Here is a 19,566-nt window from a genome sequence, read left to right on the forward strand (position 1 = left end):
GCAAACCCAATAGTTCACCTGGTGAGAGACCCAGCCTGCCTGAGTCTCTTTATCCAGGCAACAACTGACAGGACAGGACAGAGTCTTAATCTGTGCCAAGGGAAATTTGGGTTGGAAAAAGGTTTTTTACAGAAAGAGTGAGGTCTGGAATGCTCTGCCCAGGGAGGAGGTGCAGCCCCCATCCCTGGGTGTGTTTAAAACAAGCCTGGATGTGGCACTGGGTGCCAGGGTTTAGGTGAGGTGTTGGGGCTGGGTTGGATTTGATGATTTGAAGGTCTCTTCCAGCCTGGTGGTTCTGTGATTCAGAGTCCAGCCCCAGCTCAGGGCTTTGCCCCTGCTCCAGGGTGGGAGTGGGAGTGGGAGTGGGAGTGGGAGTGGGAGTGGGAGTGGGGCAGCCCCAGGGCTCCCAGGGGATGGAGCTGCAGCTCCCAGGGGATGGAGCTCAGGGCAGGACGGGCTCAGGGCTCCCCTGGGGCTGAGCAGCAGAGGGCAGCTGCAGCCTGGGGATGTGTCTGTCAGTCAGGTGACACACAGAGGCACGGTGGGGACACAGGGCCAGCCTGTCCTGCACAGGTGTCCCTCCCATCTCACACAGGGAGGTGACAGCACCAGCTCTGCCTTCATACATCTCTGACAACTTGCAGTCAAGAAATTGGTGGAAAAAAGGATTTTTTTTGCATAGATAACAGTCATGTTTTCAGATATTTGTGTAGGCTGTCTAGAGTAATTCCTAAGGGTATAAAGAAAATGGCTGTAGTTTGTGACTGTATGAACAGACTCTTTTAGAATTATATTTCCCTCTATTATTATAAATGTTATGAAAAGTGCCTCTCTGGTTTTGGTCACCTAAGACTTCCCTCTATATACAATGGGATTAGTTATTTCATGAATGAGAGAGTCCACAAGACAGTGGAAGCAAAATCAGTATGTCAAATGGTACTGACAAGTTGGGTAAATGATTTAGAAAAAGAGGAATTCAGGAAGGCAGAAAGACACATGCAGAGTTTTACACATGTACAGGAATAGTTGTGAGCACAAACGTGGGATATGGGTGAGCTTGATATGCTGCAGATCTGAAAAAGATTGTAAATGGAGCATGACTGGAAATGAAATAGAAGATTATGCTGTGGTAGGAAAAATGTCAATGTGATTATGGGATATTGATTTTTTGAGGTTGTAGGAAGAACCTCATTCAGTCTTGGGCCGGGAAGGGAAGGGAAGGGAAGGGAAGGGAAGGGAAGGGAAGGGAAGGGAAGGGAAGGGAAGGGAAGGGAAGGGAAGGGAAGGGAAGGGAAGGGAAGGGAAGGGAAGGGAAGGGAAGGGAAGGGAAGGGAAGAGAAGAGAGAAGGAAAGGAAAAGAAAAAGAAGGGAAATTAAAGAAAAGGAAAGGAAGGGAAAAGAAAAGGAAGGGAAAGGAAAAGGAAAAGAAAAAAAAGGAAAAGGAAAGGAAGGGAAAGGAAAAGAAAGGGAAAAGAAAGGGAAAAGAAAAGAAAAGAAAAGAAAAGAAAAGAAAAGAAAAGAAAAGAAAAGAAAAGAAAAGAAAAGAAAAGAAAAGAAAAGGAAAAGAAAGGGAAAAGAAAAGGAAAGGAAAGGAAGGGAAAAGAAAGGGAAAAGAAAAGGAAAGGAAAGGAAGGGAAAAGAAAGGGAAAAGAAAAGGAAAGGAAAGGAAGGGAAAAGAAAGGGAAAAGAAAAGGAAAGGAAAGGAAGGGAAAAGAAAGGGAAAAGAAAAGGAAAGGAAAGGAAGGGAAAAGAAAAGAAAAGGAAGGGAAAAGAAAAGGAAAGGAAGGGAAAAGAAAAGAAAAGGAAAGGAAGGGAAAAGAAAGGGAAAAGGAAAGGAAAGGAAAGGAAGGGAAAAGAAAAGGAAAGGAAAGGAAGGGAAAAGAAAAGAAAAGAAAAGGAAAGGAAGGGAAAAGAAAATAAAAGGAAGGGAAAGGAAAAGAAAATAAAAGGAAGGGAAAGGAAAAGAAAATAAAAGAGAAAAAAGGAAAAGAAAAGAAAAAAGCAATCCAGCTCAATCCAAGAGAGAGCCTAGAAAACTGAGGCACACAACATCTGAAGCACAGGAGTAGCTGACAGTATTTAGAGCACAGATATTGGGATGGGGAGGGCACAAATAGCTCTTCAAATACATAAATGGCAGCTGTGAAGGGAAAGGAAATAAATGGTCTGCTCTATCCACTGCAAATGGGAAAAGAAATCATGGATTTACACTGCAGCTGGAAATTCTCTGCCTGGAAATTCAAATAAACCTTTGTCAAGCTGAAGACAGATGAAAGTAGCAATACCCCTCCCTGGGAGGTGTTATCCAAAGCAGGGGAGACAAAATTCTGTTGGATGGGCTCCTCAAGCCTTGGCACCAGTCTGTGCCCTCACCTGCAGAGAGTGAGGGAATTATAAATGACATTATTTCCTTGGATAACCTGCTCCTGCTGGGGGGCAGAGCAGTGTGCACCTGCAGTACAAACCAGGGCAATCCCACAAACCCTGGCATGAGTCCTCCTTCTCCTCTGCACGTGGAACCCCAGATTTTGTTACTCCCTGCCCACTTTGGCACAGCTTGTTCCCTGATCTCACCAGGGGCTGTGGCTGATTGAAGTCAGGAGTTTCCCCACACTCTATAAAGAGAAATCCAGCAAGAGAGAGAAACAAAAAATGGGGAAAAGAAAAAAGAGATGTGAAAAGAATTAATGTAGCTTTCTTCAGTTTCTGCTTTGTCATCTGGGGGCCAGAGCAGGCTGTGCTGAAGCAGTCCTTCCTGGTTATTGGCTTATCACCAGGGCTGGAGCAGTGTCTGTGAGAATTGTTCTTTTTTTTTAGATTAACCTCTCTAAGCAGAGTGGGAGTTTGACTTTCTTGGTTAGGGTTAGACCCTGCTTCCCATCCCTTCTGCCACGGAAGGGAGCAGAGCACGAGCACAGGGGCATTTCAGAGGAGCTGAATGCATTTCAAATGGATCAAAACTGACACTGAGGCATTGTTTGCTTCACACCTGTCTTTCCTTTCCACCTCCCTCTCATTTAATCCCAACTCTGGTTCCCACCTTGCCCCAAATCCCTTTTGCTTGGCTTTGAGGTGAGCTGAGGTCTCCCAGGCTGCTGCACAAATGACTTTGGGAGGGAAGGAACAAGCTAAAGGAGAATAAGGAAAAAAAACTTAGGAAATCAGTTTTTAGGTTGTTTTTCTCTTCCAAATGTGACATACTGCAAATGAGTCCTTTAAATGTCTTTGCAGACATCCAAGCAGAGGTGTAGGTTCCCAGGCACTCTCCTTTGGGCAGGCCAGCAGAAATCTGCCCCAAATATATTTGCCCCCAAATATCTTTGCCTGCTTTCTAAGTCCCACTCTGTCCCCTCCTCTCCCAGGCATGCTGGAGTTATTTTCAGCCAGAGGTGAGGTTCCCCTTTAGTGGTTTGACATCTTGTTCAACCCTGCAGTGCAACAGCACAGCTGGGCCTTTTGGAGAGCACTCCTGAGCTGTGGCAGCTCTGGGTGTGCACAGATGTTTTCCACCCAGAGCAGGATCCAGCTCAGGACTTCCCTGGTGGGCTCTGGCTGCAGTTTGTGCCTGCTGAGATGCTGCACCAAGCCCTGGCAGTGCAGGGACGTGCTGAGGGAGCCCTGTGGAGACAGAGGGGTTAATCTGACACGTCTCTGTGTGCTCACAGAAAGCAGAAATGTCCCTAGTGGGCCATTTGACATCAGGGAGCAGTCTCTGGTTTGGGAGGTTCCTCAGCTCCAGGCTTGTGGTGCTGGGAGGTCCCCAGGACGAGGTGAGAGATGAGAATTTGACTCCATGTTCTCAGAATGCTGATTTATTGTTCTATTCTATTCTATTCTATTCTATTCTATTCTATTCTATTCTATTCTATTCTATTCTATTCTATTCTATTCTATTCTATTCTATTCTATTCTATTCTATATGCTACACTAAAACTAGACTAAAGAAAGAGAGAGGCTTCACAAGAATGATCATGGAAGCTTGTGACTGACTCCTCAGTCTGACACAGCTGGCTGGGATTGCTCATTAATTAAAAACAATTCACATGGACCCAATCACGGATGCACCTGTTGGTAAACAATCTGCAGACCACATTCCCAAGCAATGTGATAATTATTGTTTTAATTATTTTCTGAGGCCTCTCCACTTCCCAGGAGAAGAAATCCTGGTGAAGGGATTTTTCAGAAGAGATCACAGTGACACAGGCTGCAGTAGCCTGGGCTGGTTTTGCAGCCTGCCATGGCAAGGATGGTGTTCCAGCCTTGCAGGGCAGGTTCCCTGCAGACCCTGTGTTCCCTGGGCTCAGGTGCTGTGGACAGCCAGTGTGAAAAATGTGTATTTTATGACTGGCTTTTCACCAATATTAAAATTAATATTTTATGTGTTGTGTTAGAAAGTTGTGCTGTGGTAAATTTTCTTAAGTAGTGTGTTAAATATTGGTTTAGGTTATAACATAAGGTTAAAATTGAAACTCTGCTATGTAGGATACTTTTAAAGAAAGGACTTGCACCAGATAGCAGCCACAGGGCACCTCATTCTTTCAGAGAAAGAGAATTTATTGCCCCATTATCAGAAGAAATGAACTTCTTCCTGCCTCGCTCAGCCCTGACGACGCCGTCAGGATTCAGAGGAAGGAGCTGACACTGCCCAGCCAGAATCCTGTGTGTGAATGGAATTGATGCATCATGTCTGAGGTGGATGAATATGCAACAGGCTGTTGTTTTTAAGGGTCCATCCTCTGTTAATGTGGGGCCTTTTTTGGATTTGTGCTGCCCAGAAAAGGTACCCAGACTGTCCATAACTCTTTGTTCTTATTGTCTCATATTGTCCTAATCCAAACTGTCCAAATTATTAGTACTCTATTACTATTTTATAACCATTTTATTACTATTAAACTTTTAAAATTTTAAAAACAAGTGATTGGTGTTTTTCACAGCCAGCACTGCAGCCCAGGGACGGGGGCAGCAGGGCTGGGCTGGATTTCTGCTCCCTGTCAGCCTGAACTGGGAACAACCCTGCTGGGGAGAGGAGCTGTAGGGTGAGAGGCTGATTTCTGTGCAAGGCTCTTCCTCAGGAGAAGGCAGTGAGGCCATGCACTTGCACTTTCTCTCTGGCTGCCCAGAAAGAGGAGCTCTGTGCTGACAGGGGGTTCAGGGGCTCACAGAAGGGACAGGGTGGCAGAGCCAGGTCTGAGCTCTGGCCAGCAGAGAGGGGAGATGGTCGAGTTCAAAAGACCCAGAGTGAAGTTTCTTCAGACACTTGAAAAGGCAGCTTAGCACAGAGAGTCCCCATCCCTGGATGGTTTAACAAAGCCTGGATGTGGCACTCAGTGCTGTGGTTTAGTTGGGGTGTTGGGGCTGGGCTGGACTCGAGGATCCTGAAGGTCTCTTCCAACCTGGTGGTTCTGTGATTCTGTAATCACTGTACTGCAAAAAAAGGCAAAAAAAACCCCAAAAACAAACAACACCTACTTTTAGTCTGGAAGTGCCATGTGGAGAACATTACTAAACCTTTGAGTTCATGCAGAGTATCTTAGAATCGAGAGTTCAAGAGAAAGCAGTTTATTAAAAAAAAAGTATCAAAAGTATAGTCAACTACCCATGCTATCTGCTGAGAAATATTAGTCATGGGCAATTCCTCATTTCTCTGATTTTACAAGCTCAATGCATCAGGAGATAATTGTATTTTATTCTCCCTGACTGCATGCTGCAGCCACTGCCCCGTCTCTCTGAGATGTGTACATGCTTTCTGTTCCTCTTATGTCACACCACTTTTTGTGTGAGAACAGGCAGAAAAAGGAGTTATTTTCTCTTTATTCTGACTGATGCATGATTTACTTCTCCACTGCAGACTGAGTTTTGTGTCTCCAATATTTCTCCTCAAACCAGGATTTTAGAAATTACAGATGATCACTCAGATGATGGAGGTGTTTGTTCTTTAACTGTTGTCTTAAAATGAAACCTCAAATATTTTTTTTCTTTTTTTTTTTTTGTGACAACTTTCTGGTTGATGGAACTTCCTGAATTTAGTGACATCTATGCTTATTTGCTCTTATATGTGTATTTATTGAGCCAGATGTGCTGGAAACAAACCATTTGGTGGCTTAGGCTTTGTTGATTGTGCTACTCTGGCACGAGGGAGAGGAGCAAAAGATGAAGGAGGTTGAGAGGTGGTTCCTCCTGCATTTTGTCAGTGGAGGTTGGTAGAAAAGTAATTTAGGGGGGGATGCTGGCGCAGAAGGAGGGGCTTGCACAGCTCAAGTTAACTTGGGGAAAAGAAATGTCCTCCTGTGGTGGTTTGCACTTCTGCCATGGCAGATTCAGGCTGTCAGCATGCTCACACTCCAGTGTGACAGCTGGGGCTGTAGGTACACAGGGCAGCCTGGAAAGATCCCTGAATTTGTTGGTCCTGTTTGTAATAAATCCATTCTGACCATTCTGACCATCTCACCTTGGCCTCAGGTCAGGAATGATCTTTTTTTTACTCTTAAAAAAGGGAAGGGAAAGGAGTGTGAGACAGTGCCAAAGGGACAGATAAAAGTTGTGTGCTTCTTGCAGAAAAGTTTTATTTCAGCTTTTGTTTGTTTGCTTGCTTGCTTTTAGTGGTTTTCTGGCTTTCTATCAGATCCATTCTGCTGCAGTTGATAACACACCAAAAATGCCCTGGGCTGGGTGACTGATCCATGCTGGGGCAGGATGCTCAGCACTGCTCAGGATAACTCAGTGGCAGCAGCCACTTCTGACCACCAAAATCTGCCTCTGAGTGCTGCAAAGGCTGAGCTGCTTCTGGGATCATTTAAAGAGGATGATGGTGGTGATGATGAGGAGGAGGATGATAATAAAAGGGGAAAAAGGTCCCCCAGACTTGGAAAGGGCAAGTCCAAATGGCTGATGGAAACAGCAGTAGTTTTCCAATGAACCTCTCATTTTCTTCTTTAGTGATCACACCTCTGCACACCCAAGAATTTGACATGAGTCACCTTTTCTAGAACCAGCAGATAGATCATTTTTCTTTGTTGCTGAGATTATTTTGGTTTTGTGTGCTGTTTTGTGTGTCTTGTTTCTTAGGTGAGGTTTCTTTGGGTTCTTTTTTGTTTTCTTTCTCCTTCTTTTGCCTGCATTGATGGAAATTCTCATGGTGCACGTGCTGCCTCACTGGGAGCTGCACTGGGCACCTTGGGGCTGGGTTGGGAATATCCCAGGGTGCTGGAATGTTGGGGGACACAAGATTGTTACAGATGGATAATGAGATGATTTGCTCTCACAATAAAAAGATAACTATTGTGTGAATATTAAGAAAGGCTTTAGTGATGTACAGTTATGTTATTGTGGTTTAGATGTCCTCTGCTCTCCCCACAGTTCCCTTTCCCCCTGTACTGCTGCCATCAGACAGCCTGGGCTGTCCAGGACAGGTAAAAGAAGCTGCACAGGTGTCCCTTGCCTGGGGCAGGTGGGAATGGAAAAGCTCAGGGGGTGAGGCATGGCAGCACCTGCCCTCCAGTGCAGTGACAAGAAAGCAGTGTGCACTGATAAATGGCACAGAAGAGCTGCCTGACAGACTTTGGGAAGGGCCAGGACTGGCTGATGCAGCCCCAGGGGTACAAAAGCCTGAGCATCCCCCTTGAAGGGAACTGGCCATGTGGTGTGCACGAGGGGCAGCTCCCAGCGCTGCAGCTTCTTCCTCATGGAGTCCTTTGTTCTATTTTTGTTAAGGTTTAATAAACCTCTTTAAATTTTCAAAGTGAGCAGTTGTTTCTCACAAGACAGATGATGGACTTTGGACCTGGTTAACATAAGAGATTTTATAACAGGATGCCTTGGCAAAAGCAAATGGAACTTTGAAAATTAGACCTGGATTGCGGGAAGTTTCAATCAAACAGGGTTACTGGAAAAAGAAAATCCTCTTAAACTATGCAAGCAAGAGATGCTGTTATATGCATAAGTTTGTGTATGTGATTTTAACCTAATCATTGTAGTACACTAGTCTCCCTGAAATAGTATATAAGCATTTGTGTTTGGCCTGGTTTAGGGCAAATTTGGGAGAAAACCTCCAAAGGGGCCATTCCAGAAAGCAAACCCACACAGCCCCTACCCCCAAACCTTTGGGAAGAATTCCTGGGAGAGAAGTGGAAAGAACCTGTTTGTTAAACAGGCACAGCACCCCCAGCACACAACATGAACAATACCAGGTGCCAGCCCTCTGTCACTGCTCTGACAGAGATGACAAACTCAGAAAGTCTCTCTGGGGTGGTCACTCTGCTATCAGTCCCTCCAGTGCTGGGGCAGCTGCTGCAGCCACAAGGTGCCAACTCTGGGTGTTCCCGGGGCCCATCCAGAGCAGGTTTGAGTGGTTCTGAGAAAGGGAAAGGAAAACAGTCCAGGGAAAATTTGGACTGCTTAGCTAAAGTAACTAATGGGCAGGAGCAAGAGCAAAGTAAAAAGCCAAAGCTGCACTATGCACTGCCCTGTCTGTGTGTCCCACCAGCCATGGGGGGGAGCAGCTGATAACAAAACAAAACAAAACAAAACAAAACAAAACAAAACAAAACAAAACAAAACCAAACCAAAACAAAACATTCACTCTTCAGAGCCAGTCCTGAAGGCACAGAACACAATATCCAGCATGAACAGAACAATGACAGAATACAAGCAGCATCACAACGTCACCCTGGGACATTATCCCACAATAAAATCGGATTCTGATCACCGAGTCAGTCTCCCTGTCCCGGGGCTACTGAACTGAACTTGCCCTGCAGGCATGGGAACCTGGCCCCCTCCTCTCTCCCTGCCTCCCCCTGCTCATGCCCAGCTGCTCCCAGGGCAGGGGAAGCTCCTGCAGCTGGGGCAGGGGAGCAAGGGGGGCTCTGCTGAGCAGCTGGACCCTGGGGACAGTTGGCTGGCAGTGCTCTGGTGACCCTGACAAGCACTGGCTTCTGGTGGAACAGAACACCCTGAGGAAGGAAAGGCTCTGAAAAATAAAACTGCTGCAGTTTGCTCTCTAGAAAGTGTCATCAGTGAAACTTTTTAAGGAAAGACTGGCACTTGGTGGTGTCCATTAGACCATGGCATCAGTTGGACTTGATGATCTCAGAGGTCTTTTCCAACCAAACTGATTCTGTGATTCTGTGAAACAGCAGTTCCTAAAGCTTGCTTTTTCTCTGGATCTTGTACCCCCATTTCTCTCCTCTGTCACAGCACAAAGAGGCAAAAAGAGTTTCCATTTGCAGCAGGACCCTGGGACTGGCTGGGCATGAAAAGTGGCACAGTCTGGAGGAGGAAGGGCAGGTACATGCACACCTGGAGCCCAGGGAGGGCATTTATTGCATAAGGGATGAGCCTGATGCCTGACACCTGTGTCCCTTCTCTGACACCAGCTGTCACCTCTGCACTGGCAGGGCCTTTGCCAGCACTGGGGGAAAAGTTGGAACTGCACAAAAATCAGCTTTTGTGATTTGTTTGTTCTGTCTGTGCCATTTGAGGTGCTGTGCCTTTAGACAGCTGGAAACTCTGGCCCAGAAGTGACTCACACTCTTCAACCTCTGCCTAACACAGCCCCAGGTGAAAGGAGAAGATCAAGCCCTCCTTGCATCACTTTTACCAGGAAAATGAAGATGTTAAAATGTTAAATAGGGAAATGTTTCAAGGGAAGGTAAAGGGAGAAGTGAGGATGTGTGTTTATGAGGATGTGTGTTTATGAGGAAGAGGAAAGTGCTGAAATACACCAGTGAAAATAAGTCAGCCTGGCATTTATTGGTGAACAAAAGCACAAAAAAAAACCAACCCAAAGCAACCAGGAATGGGTTGGATATCGTAACTGGTTTCAGTGTTTTCACTTGCAATCTGCTTCACAATGATCATGTAGATAAATTGCCAACAGCAGCACAATCCAAACCTGGGGTGAGTATTTAAATAGAAACTCTGGGAAACCTTTACCTTTTCGAAAGAGAGGGCTTTTTCTGCTCTGCCCACATCTTTGTGGGAGGTCTTTTCTCTCTCTCTCTATTTTTTTAATTTATTATTTGTTTGGTTTTTTTTAAACCAGTGGGGAATGCTGATGGGTCAGGATCCCTGTCCCAGGCAGGCAGGTGGTGGGACCCACTTCCCTTTCTTGGGGGAAGGCAGTGGGGGTCCAGGGGGTCTTTCCTTGAGGAGCTGAGCATCTGAAAACAGGGGAGCTGATTGCAGGGCTTCCATTTCCTACACTGGGCTCTGCCTAGCAAGGGACTTGGGAAAGGCTCTGCCTCTACTGAAAACTCCCTGCTGTGACTGAAATACATCTCGGGTCCCTGATGTGAGAGGTGAGAACAGAAGATCCTTTAAAAACAAAAGGAAGTGCCTCCCAATCCCCAAATGTGTGTCTGGAGCAGTTTTGTTGGATTTGTTGTTGTATTTGAGCTGGGAGAGCTGCAGACCATCCATCCCCCCAGGAGTCAGGAGGTGAAATCATCCCTTGCTGCTCTCTGCCTACCAAAAATATCATCTGCTCTTCCCAAAGGGGCAAAACTCACCATTTGAGTCCAGCCAAGTGGCAAAAGAAATAATTCCAGTCACGTTATTAAAGGCCCTTCTCTTTGATTATCACCCAGTTTATTTCCCCTTTAACATGTTTCAAAGTTCTGTTTGTTTCAAAACGAAGCCTGTAGCCATGATTTGAGATGGATCCTGTGACTGCAGGGGCACAGAAGCACTGGTGGCTGTGATGCTCCCAGGCACAGAGCCTGCTCAGCCCCCAGGGCACTCCAGCCTGGCATGGGCAATGCCCAGAAGGTGGCAGGAAGCAGCCTGGGAGTGTAAAATAAAGGACTTAATTCTCCCTGATTGCTCAGTGGTCAGTGGGGAGTAGAAAGGTGTTGGGGCATCAGCTGCATTCTTCCATTCAGCAGAATAATCAGCAAGGAAAGGAAGTGAGAAGCAATAAAAGATGTTACTGTTAAAGGACAGCTTAAACAAGAATCTCTTCCTTCCTGCCCCAAAATCACTCCTGGCTTTCTGCCCACACTGCCTGGTGAGAAAATGCCTGCTGCTGCCACAGAACCAGATCAGCTCAGGCAGCTCCTTTCCTTCTGCCACTAAGGGCTCTTCTCAGGAAAAACAGGTAAAAAATAACCTTTGTGGCAGGCAGGAGTGTAAATGCAGGGAAGTCATGAGGCAGGTGCAGCAATGCAGAGGAGCTGTGTGGGGTGTGCAGGGTGCTGTGCTGGGGACATGGCACACAGCCTCTGCTGTGGCACTGAGAACAGCTGGTTCTTTGGTGCCCAGGCAGTACAAGGTGACTTTTGGGGGAAATGTGGCGCTTCTGGAGCCTGTTTCTACACAGCAACACAGGGTTTAACCATGGGCTCTGGTACCCACCAAGGGCTAAAGACTTACAGAACTGCTCTTGCAATTTTGAGGCTGATGGAAGTCAGGCCTGAAATACCTGTGCCAGATTTTTACTGAACCAAAGCAGGGAGCCTGGCTGGAAAGCCAAGGGCCAGAAAGGTGGAATTAGAGAGTGCTCGCCTTGGTAGGAAAATGTTAGCAGGCAGAAGTGAGATTTAGAAGTTAGCAAAGCAAAGCTGCTGGCAGACTGTGCCAGGGTTTCTGCTGGACAGGGCTGCAGATGCTGCAGCCTTTCAGCACGTTGAGGAATGAGGAGTGCCTGGGGTCAGACACTGCTCCTGGCTGGGGCACAGGGGACAGCTCCTGCCCTTGGAGTGACACGGTGACGGCTCTGAGCTTCATTCAGAAACCGAGACCTTGCTTCTGCTTCAAGCTAACGATAGAGAGCCACCCCAGTTTTCACTTCCCCAGCAGTGCCCTCTTTTTCTGTCTTAGATTAAAATGTTTTTGAAGTATGTCGCAGCTTTTTGGTAGCAGCTTTCACACTTTCCCCCCACACCTGACATTCAGCTGAACTCTCATTTTTCAGTCAGCCGCCCCAGCTGACACAGGGTTCGTTGTTAAAATATGACAACAAAAGCAAATGGAAAGTCCCAAGCAAGAAATCTGCTGTGAGATGTTAGCAGACCTTTGTGAGCACCAACATGAAAGTCAGAGGGAGGTTTGGATGTGTACCTGCACCCTGTGTGTGTGTCCTCCCTGTGCAGCCACCTCCAGTGCTGCAGCTGCTCTATTCCACCTGGCTGTGTAACAAATCCATTTGGGGTTTTTGACAGGTATGACACTGGCTGCCTCCAGCTTTGTCATCACCTCACAGAATCACAGAATTATCATAATGTAGCAGCTGCCAGTGCAAGATGTTTGTGCTGCCTGCATCCTGCAGCTGCTGGGGGGTGGCGTGGCCTGACCAGGGCAGGGGGAAATCCTGCAAGTTGGGGGTCTGAGGTGGAGGTTCCAGCCCTTCTCACACCTGTGCCCTCCTCACCTGGCAGGCCCAGTGTTGGTGCTGTCCAGCCTTGGCTCCAGAGGAATGAAAGGCAGAGTGCATCCCATGCTCTGAAGGGTAAATCGCACATACTCGAAAGCTGGCGGATGTGGTGAGAGGTTTTTGCAGCAAGATAAGAGCAAGGCCTGCACTGCCTGGATAGTCATGGTCTGCCTTCCAGGCAGTGCTGGAAGAATCAGTATCTTGTTGGCAAGTGTCTGGATCCCCCTTGTCTCCCAGAGGTTGCTGAGCCCACCAGAAATACCTGTAAATCACTGAAATACTTGTACATCACTGAAATACCTGTATATCACTGAAATACCTGTATATCACTGAAATACTTGTACATTACTGAAATACCTGTATATCACTGAAATACTTGTACATCACTGAAATACCTGCATATCACTGAAATACTTGTACATCACTGAAATACCTATCACTGAAATACCTGTACATCACTGAAATACCTGTCTATCAATCACTGAAATACCTGTATATCACTGAAATACTTGTACATCACTGAAATACCTGTATATCACTGAAATATCTGTATATCACTGAAAGACCTATATATCACTGAAATACCTGTATAACACTGAAATACCTGTATATCAATTACTGGAATACCTGTATATCACTGAAATACCTGTATATCCCTGAAATACCTGTATACCCTGAAGTACCTGTATATCCCTGAAATACCTGTAAATTCCTGAAATACCTGTATATCCCTGAAATACCTGTATACCCTGAAGTACCTGTAAATCCCTGAAATACCTGTATATCACTGAAATACCTGTATATCACTGAAATACCTGTATACACTGAAATACCTGTATATCTATCACTGAAATACCTGTATACACTGAAATACCTGTATATCAATCACTGAAATACCTGTATACACTGAAATACCTGTATATCACTGAAATACCTGTATACACTGAAATACCTGTATATCAATCACTGAAATACCTGTATACACTGAAATACCTGTATATCAATCACTGAAATACCTGTATACACTGAAATACCTGTATATCAATCACTGAAACACCTGTATACACTGAAATACCTGTATATCTATCACTGAAATACCTGTATATCTATCACTGAAATACCTGTATATCCCTGAAATACCTGTATACCATGAAGTACCTGTATATCCCTGAAATACCTGTATAACACTGACATACCTGTATACACTGAAATACCTGTATATCAATCACTGAAATACCTGTACATCCCTGAAATACCTGTATATCACTGCTGCCTCCTCAGGGCTAAATTCTTCTCTTACCTCTTCTCTGCGTGGGCAGAAGGGTTTGGCCAGATGGCTCATGAATTTGGAGGACACTCTTTCTACTAAATCAGCCTGAAAGGTGCAGATGGCAAAAGGCAGTGAATAAATACAACTGTAGAAACCAGTTTTCTAGCTGGGGAACTCGAGGGGCTTTCTTGGTCCTTGTGCTGCATTTCAGCCCCAGCACTCCTGCATCCCTGGCTGCCCTGCCTGCACGGTGAAGAACAGAAGTTTTGGGGGCTCTGCAGGGAGGAAGCTCGGCTGCCTCAGGCCAGGCACTCACGGTGTGTCTGGGCTGCCAGAGGAAGGGGTGTCGCTGAAGTTAGGTGGCTGAGCCGAGCGTGCTCGGAAGTGCTTTGTTTACAGGCTGCTTTGCATCTCCCCCACCCTTTTTGTCAGCGGTTGGTGCAGTAGAAGTGGTTTTTTGTTGCCTATCTTAAGCAGCAGTTTGGTTTGTGCAGGGCTTTTGCCTCTGAGGAGCTCTCATCGATGCTGGTGAGACCAGAGGTGTAGAAAAAACACACTGGCAATCAGGTGATCTCTCAAATCACCCCACAGATCCTATGCTGGGGGGAGGATGGTAAAGATCTAGCTTTCCTGAGGAACAATCCATCAGATCACAGAGGTGCAGATGTCATTCAGCAGGGCTGGGGAGGCAGGGTGTGAGCCTTGGGCTGAGCCGGCAGCACATAATCCATCTCTGCATGCACTGCACCCCTCCTCGCTGCTTTGATCTGCTCAAAGAAAATGCAAGTGTAGAAAAGGGGAGATGAACCAACGTCCTCTTTGCAGCCAGAGCCTCTCCTCCTTTCATCCCCATTGTGCAGTAAGCAAAGGAAAGATTCTGCTTTCAGATTTTGGTGATTACAGAGCAGATATCCCCATTTCTGAATCTCTGGAAGCATGCTGAGAAGCCTGCATCCCCTGGGAAGCTGGCAGGGTTTTGCTGCTGTCCTGTGCACTGAACAGCCACTGCCCAGGTGGATGGAGGGCTCTGCACAACCATTGTCTGCAGCAGGGGGTTCCTCCTTGTGGCATCACCTTGACCAGGAGGAGACACAAGGCAGGGCTGTAGGAGCTGTAAGGGGATTTTTGTGGCAGCAGGGTTGGGCCCAGCACGTGCAGGTGGACAGCAGCTGTCGTAGGGTGACTTTATGATGCTTGTGTCCCCAGTCATCTGTCCTGTTTAGGCTGGATATTAAGTTCTGCACCTCTTAGACTGGTTGTGAAAGTGAAGGGGAATAAAGAAAGTGTGCCGTTTGTTTGCAGAAACTGCACTTGCTGCTCTGCATTCCTTCTCATAGGCTGTTGTCTGTGGCACAGACAGAAAGAAAGAACTCTCATTTGCTTTTTAGTTAGCTTTTTTTTTTTAGCTAACTGAAGCAGAGAAATTCCCCAGACTGTGAATTTTCTTTTTTTTGAAACTCATCAGCCTGCTCTGGACTGCAAACCCAGAAAACACCAGGAGCTCACAGCTGTGGCCCACTGGGCTGGGATGCTGCATTTCCAGCACAGAAGGGACTGATAAGAGACTGAGTGAGCAGAGTTACACCCCACCAAAAAAACTTTCTGAATTTTCCATCTCTTCAAAACAATGAGAAATTTTACTGTGTAGTATTATTCTTTATTCTTTTTTATACTTGTAAATGGTTTCCTTGTTAAATAAACAGGAGTTTTTTTGCTTTTCTCTGAAGAAATCTTTTCCCAAACCAAGTGGGGAAAGGGTCACATAAATCTGCTTTCTAGAAAAACACTGTTGGAAGTTTCATCCCAAATTTGCCCTAAGCCAAAACAAATTCAGCAGCCCAGCCTGGGGTTAGGAGGTGTGAATAGAGGTGTGTGCATGGTACAGCTCAGCTCAGGCTGTGTGGTCTGAAGCTGTGTGGTTTCATCTACTTTTTAGGTGTTTGTGGTAAAATTACCACAGGGTGGGACACTCTGCTCTGCCTTAAAAAATCCTGGTCCCAGTTAGAGCTCGTACCCACTGCCCCTGGCTTGGACAACAGGGAGCTGTCCTTCCTGGACAGGCAGCACAGCAGGTCCTCTACCACCCCATCTCCCCCCTTCATGCTAGAGACACAACTTTATTTCAGTTTATTTCTTTGGAACTGCTTTGCTACCACTTTGGACAATCCTTTACATTATAAGATTGAACAGAGTCCTAATATAGAGTCCTTGCTCCCACTCTCCTGCACCAACTCTTTAATTTTAATGCCATTTGACTCAAACATTTTGATTCACACAAGTTTTTCCCCAGTACAAGCAATTGCAATTTCTTCTGACCTTGTGTTGTAATGATGATCATTTTGTAGCTGTTACATTGCTGTAAAGTTTTTTAAAGCAAGCTAAATATGCCTGTTATGGGATTGTGCATTATTGGCAACTAAAAAACCAGTAAGATTGTGACTTACAGAAACACCATCCTTTATTTTTCCGCATGCTTTCACTCTGATTGATATTTGGAATAGCCTATTTCTTTGTCACAGCTGCACAAACACTGATGGGGATGAGAGACAAAACCCAATCCTTTACCAGTGTCTGTGCTTCTTCTGGGTTTTGTGGGAAAATGAAAGATGGGGGTTTTTGGCAGGGGAAATCTACCCTTTTACGCAAATTTGCATTAAGGCAGAGAATTGTCAACGGCAATCTAGATCATTAGATCAGAACCTGGACTGCTGTGGTTGTCTGATTCAGAGCTGAATCATGTATCTGAATGTTTCCCATTTGTAGAATCTTTTTCCACCCCACTCTTATAAAAAGCAAGTGTGAAACCCTGCTAGTGAGTCCCAGTTGAACACAGCAAATATAAAATATGTGCTGTATGTGTTTTGCGTTAATGTGTTACATGTGGGAGCTGAATTTCAGCTTCTTCACCAGCCTCAGATTTGGACTTTGCTAGCTTGGAAGATGCTTCCTTAAATTCCTTGTTGACAAAGTAGTAACAGATGGCATCCAGGCAGCAGTTTGTGTTGGCAAGGATGGAGGCGAAGTGAACGAAGTTGTTGATCCTCTGTATTGCCGAGCAGTCGGAGCTGACGGAGTCCAGGACGAAGCGGAGGAGATGCCCGAGATAAAGAGGTAAAAAGCAGACGATGAACACAGCCATGTTTGCAGACACAATGTTGACAGCTTTCCTGGTCAGCATTTCATTGCAACAGTTGTCAGTCCTGTTTCTCCTGAGCTCTGCAATGATTCGTACGGAGCAGTAACTCAAGATGAGCAGCGGTATGAAAAACCCTGTAATGATGGCGCACAGTGTGATCACCGAGGGTGTCACAGAAGATTTTTCAAAGCAAAATTCATCCTCTCTTCGGTCCTCAAAGCTTTTAATGAGGGAGGTCTCACAGATGATGACTATCCAAAGGAGTCCAGAGGCAAAAGCTGCCTTCAGCGGCGACCTCAGTGCCTTGGATCTCAAAGGGTACTTGATTGCAAGGTACCTGTCAGCAGCAATGAGGGTGATGATGCCGATGCTCATAAAGCGGTTTGTGAAATAGCCACCTTCCAGAACCAGGCACCAGCCATCCACCTTCAGGTGCTGGAACTGGGACAGAGTTTTGAATGGCAAGGTGAAGAGCAGCAAGCAGTCAGCCACAGCCAAGTTGACCATGTATACTCTGGTTTCTGTCCATTTGCCAAGTTTGCAACAGAACACCCACAGCGCCAACACATTCAGCACGATGCCCAAAACCAAAACTGGGATGTAAACACACAGCTGGAAAACTGAAAATATTTCATAGGCTGTGATATTGCAGCTGCTGTGGTTCATTTTGGGAGTATCAAAATGTACGGTTCCTGCAAAAGCAAATTAAACCTTTTACAAGGGAGGTTCTGGACTGAATCAGTGATTAATTCTAATTGAGAGAGTTCGGGGCTTTGCCAGCTTTTGCCTGATGTAGGGTACCTAGTTGGAAGAAGTGGGACAGGGACACAAGCCTGATCAGTTGTGAAGGAAAGAAAAACTTCGATTCTCCCTGGGCCCTGTGTGGGGAAGACTGCTCCTGGAGGGTGGCAGGGAAAAGGGCTTGGGCGCCTGTTTTGGCTCAGACTTGGATCAGGCAGCAGCAGATATCAGCAAGGAGTTATGTGAGCCATTGAAAACATTTGATAGTGGGAAGGAGATCCCTAAACCCAACTCTCATCCCTTCCCTTACAGCAGGGCTCAGTGGAAGCCAGCCAGTGACCTCACAGCTTAAAATGTCCCAGATGTGCAGCAGACGGACAGCTGTCTTTTCCCTCAGTCCTGAGATGTCTCTGTATGATTCTCATTAGTGACACGAGCAATTATTAGTGTATCTCTTATTACTGTATCTCTCACTGGTTTCAGCTGCCATCAAATTCTATACTCAGAGGGCTGCACTGAGAATTGGAGTGCTGGGTCTGCTCGCTGCCTTTCAAGGATTGTCAAAGCTGCTCTTTATCTCAGAAGCATTACAGCCACTGTTCCAACACAAAAGAAACTCACCTATGCCATGGCAGGAATGTGATGTGGAAGAGGTGAGCTGTGTTTGGTCTAGCGGGTGGTTTTGTCACTTTGGATCTAAGGGCAATATTGCTGTTTGCCCTCCAGCTTTGGAGGAGTTAATGCAGAAGCACGTTCCAGGTGAAACTGTTCATGGACAGAAAAGACCCAGGATGTCTGACATGTCTTTGGGTTTTCCCTGCAGGGAGAACATGGCTCCATGGGGGAAGGTTCATGGGTCTCAAAAGCATCCCCAGCGAGCAAACCGTAAGGCAGTGCTGCAGCATTTATGTGCACCTGTGGGTCTTGGTTAGCTTTGAAAATCATGCAGCAGAGGAATCACGCCAGGAGACCTCTGAAGAGGTGAAGAAATGTGGTACAGCGGATACCTGCAGCAGCTCTGTCCTCTGGACATGAGAAATACATTACGAGCCCATAAGATAAAAGGGAAGCTCATAACAGGGAGACCTAGAAAAGATCTAGCAAAGGCTGAGACAGCCCTCAAGCACCCCAAAATGTGTCAGATGTGGTCAGTATCAAAATGAACATTTGAAAATATATTGGCTCCAGCCCTCTCTTTCTCCATCTCTATTCTGGTGTCCCACCACTGCTGGGGAAAGGTGAAGCCTTGCAGAATGCAAATAACCGTGTCAGTAAATAGCCAGGAGAAATTACCTGTTCTCTTGCTGTCCTTGGAGAGAATGAGTTCCTCCGGCCCAGCTGTGGAGTGCTGTGCAGGCAGGACGAGCAGTGCTCCTTGCACATGACCAGTGAGGTGTCCTCTGATCACAATTTCTGGTGGCTGTGAGAGCAGCAATGCTGGCCGATAAAGCACCCGCACTCCTCCTGAACAAAGGGCAGAGCTTCCTCTGTCATCACCATTGGTGTGGCTTGTACCACCTCCTGCTGACTGAGGAGCCTGCAATAGCCCTGCAGGGAGGTGAAAGGCTTGTCTGCCCTGCATCCCTACAGCAGCTCCTCTGGAGGTGGAATAGCTTTGGCTTTTTCCTTTGCTTTACCTTCCATTGCCTGATGTCTCACTGGGCAATGCCTGTTGAACCTCCTCACCCAACAGACTGCTCGGAGGGGACCCATTGCCCTGGAATGTCCTGAGGTCTTCTCTCTGCCTTCCAGAGTGCCACCCCTGCTGGGATTAGAGCAGGAGTAGCTTCTGTTGTCACACTGCCTGAGCCCTGGGACAGAACAGCCCCAACAGCCCTGCAGCTGTTGGAGAGGTGAGGGCAGTGGTTTGCAGGCAGTTTTGTGATTATTACAAAGTCTTTCACTCTGAATCATAGTAGTTCTCTTGTCTTCCATAGCTCTTCTCAGCCAGCAATTCTGAGAAAACGTGGCACCGTGACCCTGTGACCGGCTGGCTCTGCGACTGCTCCGTGGTTGCAGGTGCCTGCATCCCAGGGGTGCTCTTGGGCTCCC

The 19,566-nt window shown here is 46.5% G+C and overlaps 1 protein-coding gene across 1 annotated transcript; it reads right to left on the reverse strand.

The window, feature by feature from the left end:
- Positions 1-16,503: 16,503 nt before the first annotated feature.
- LOC311157696 (G-protein coupled receptor 35-like) lies at positions 16,504-19,096 on the reverse strand (the record flags this gene model as incomplete). The annotated part of the gene is made up of 2 exons (XM_084212535.1): positions 16,504-17,465; positions 18,808-19,096. 2 exons carry the CDS (start codon positions 19,094-19,096, stop codon positions 16,504-16,506), a joined length of 1,251 nt encoding a protein of 416 aa, XP_084068661.1.
- Positions 19,097-19,566: the final 470 nt, after the last annotated feature.

The sequence above is a fragment of the Fringilla coelebs genome (assembly GCF_963513975.1).
Source record: "Fringilla coelebs genome assembly, chromosome: 10".
NCBI lineage: Eukaryota > Metazoa > Chordata > Aves > Passeriformes > Fringillidae > Fringilla > Fringilla coelebs.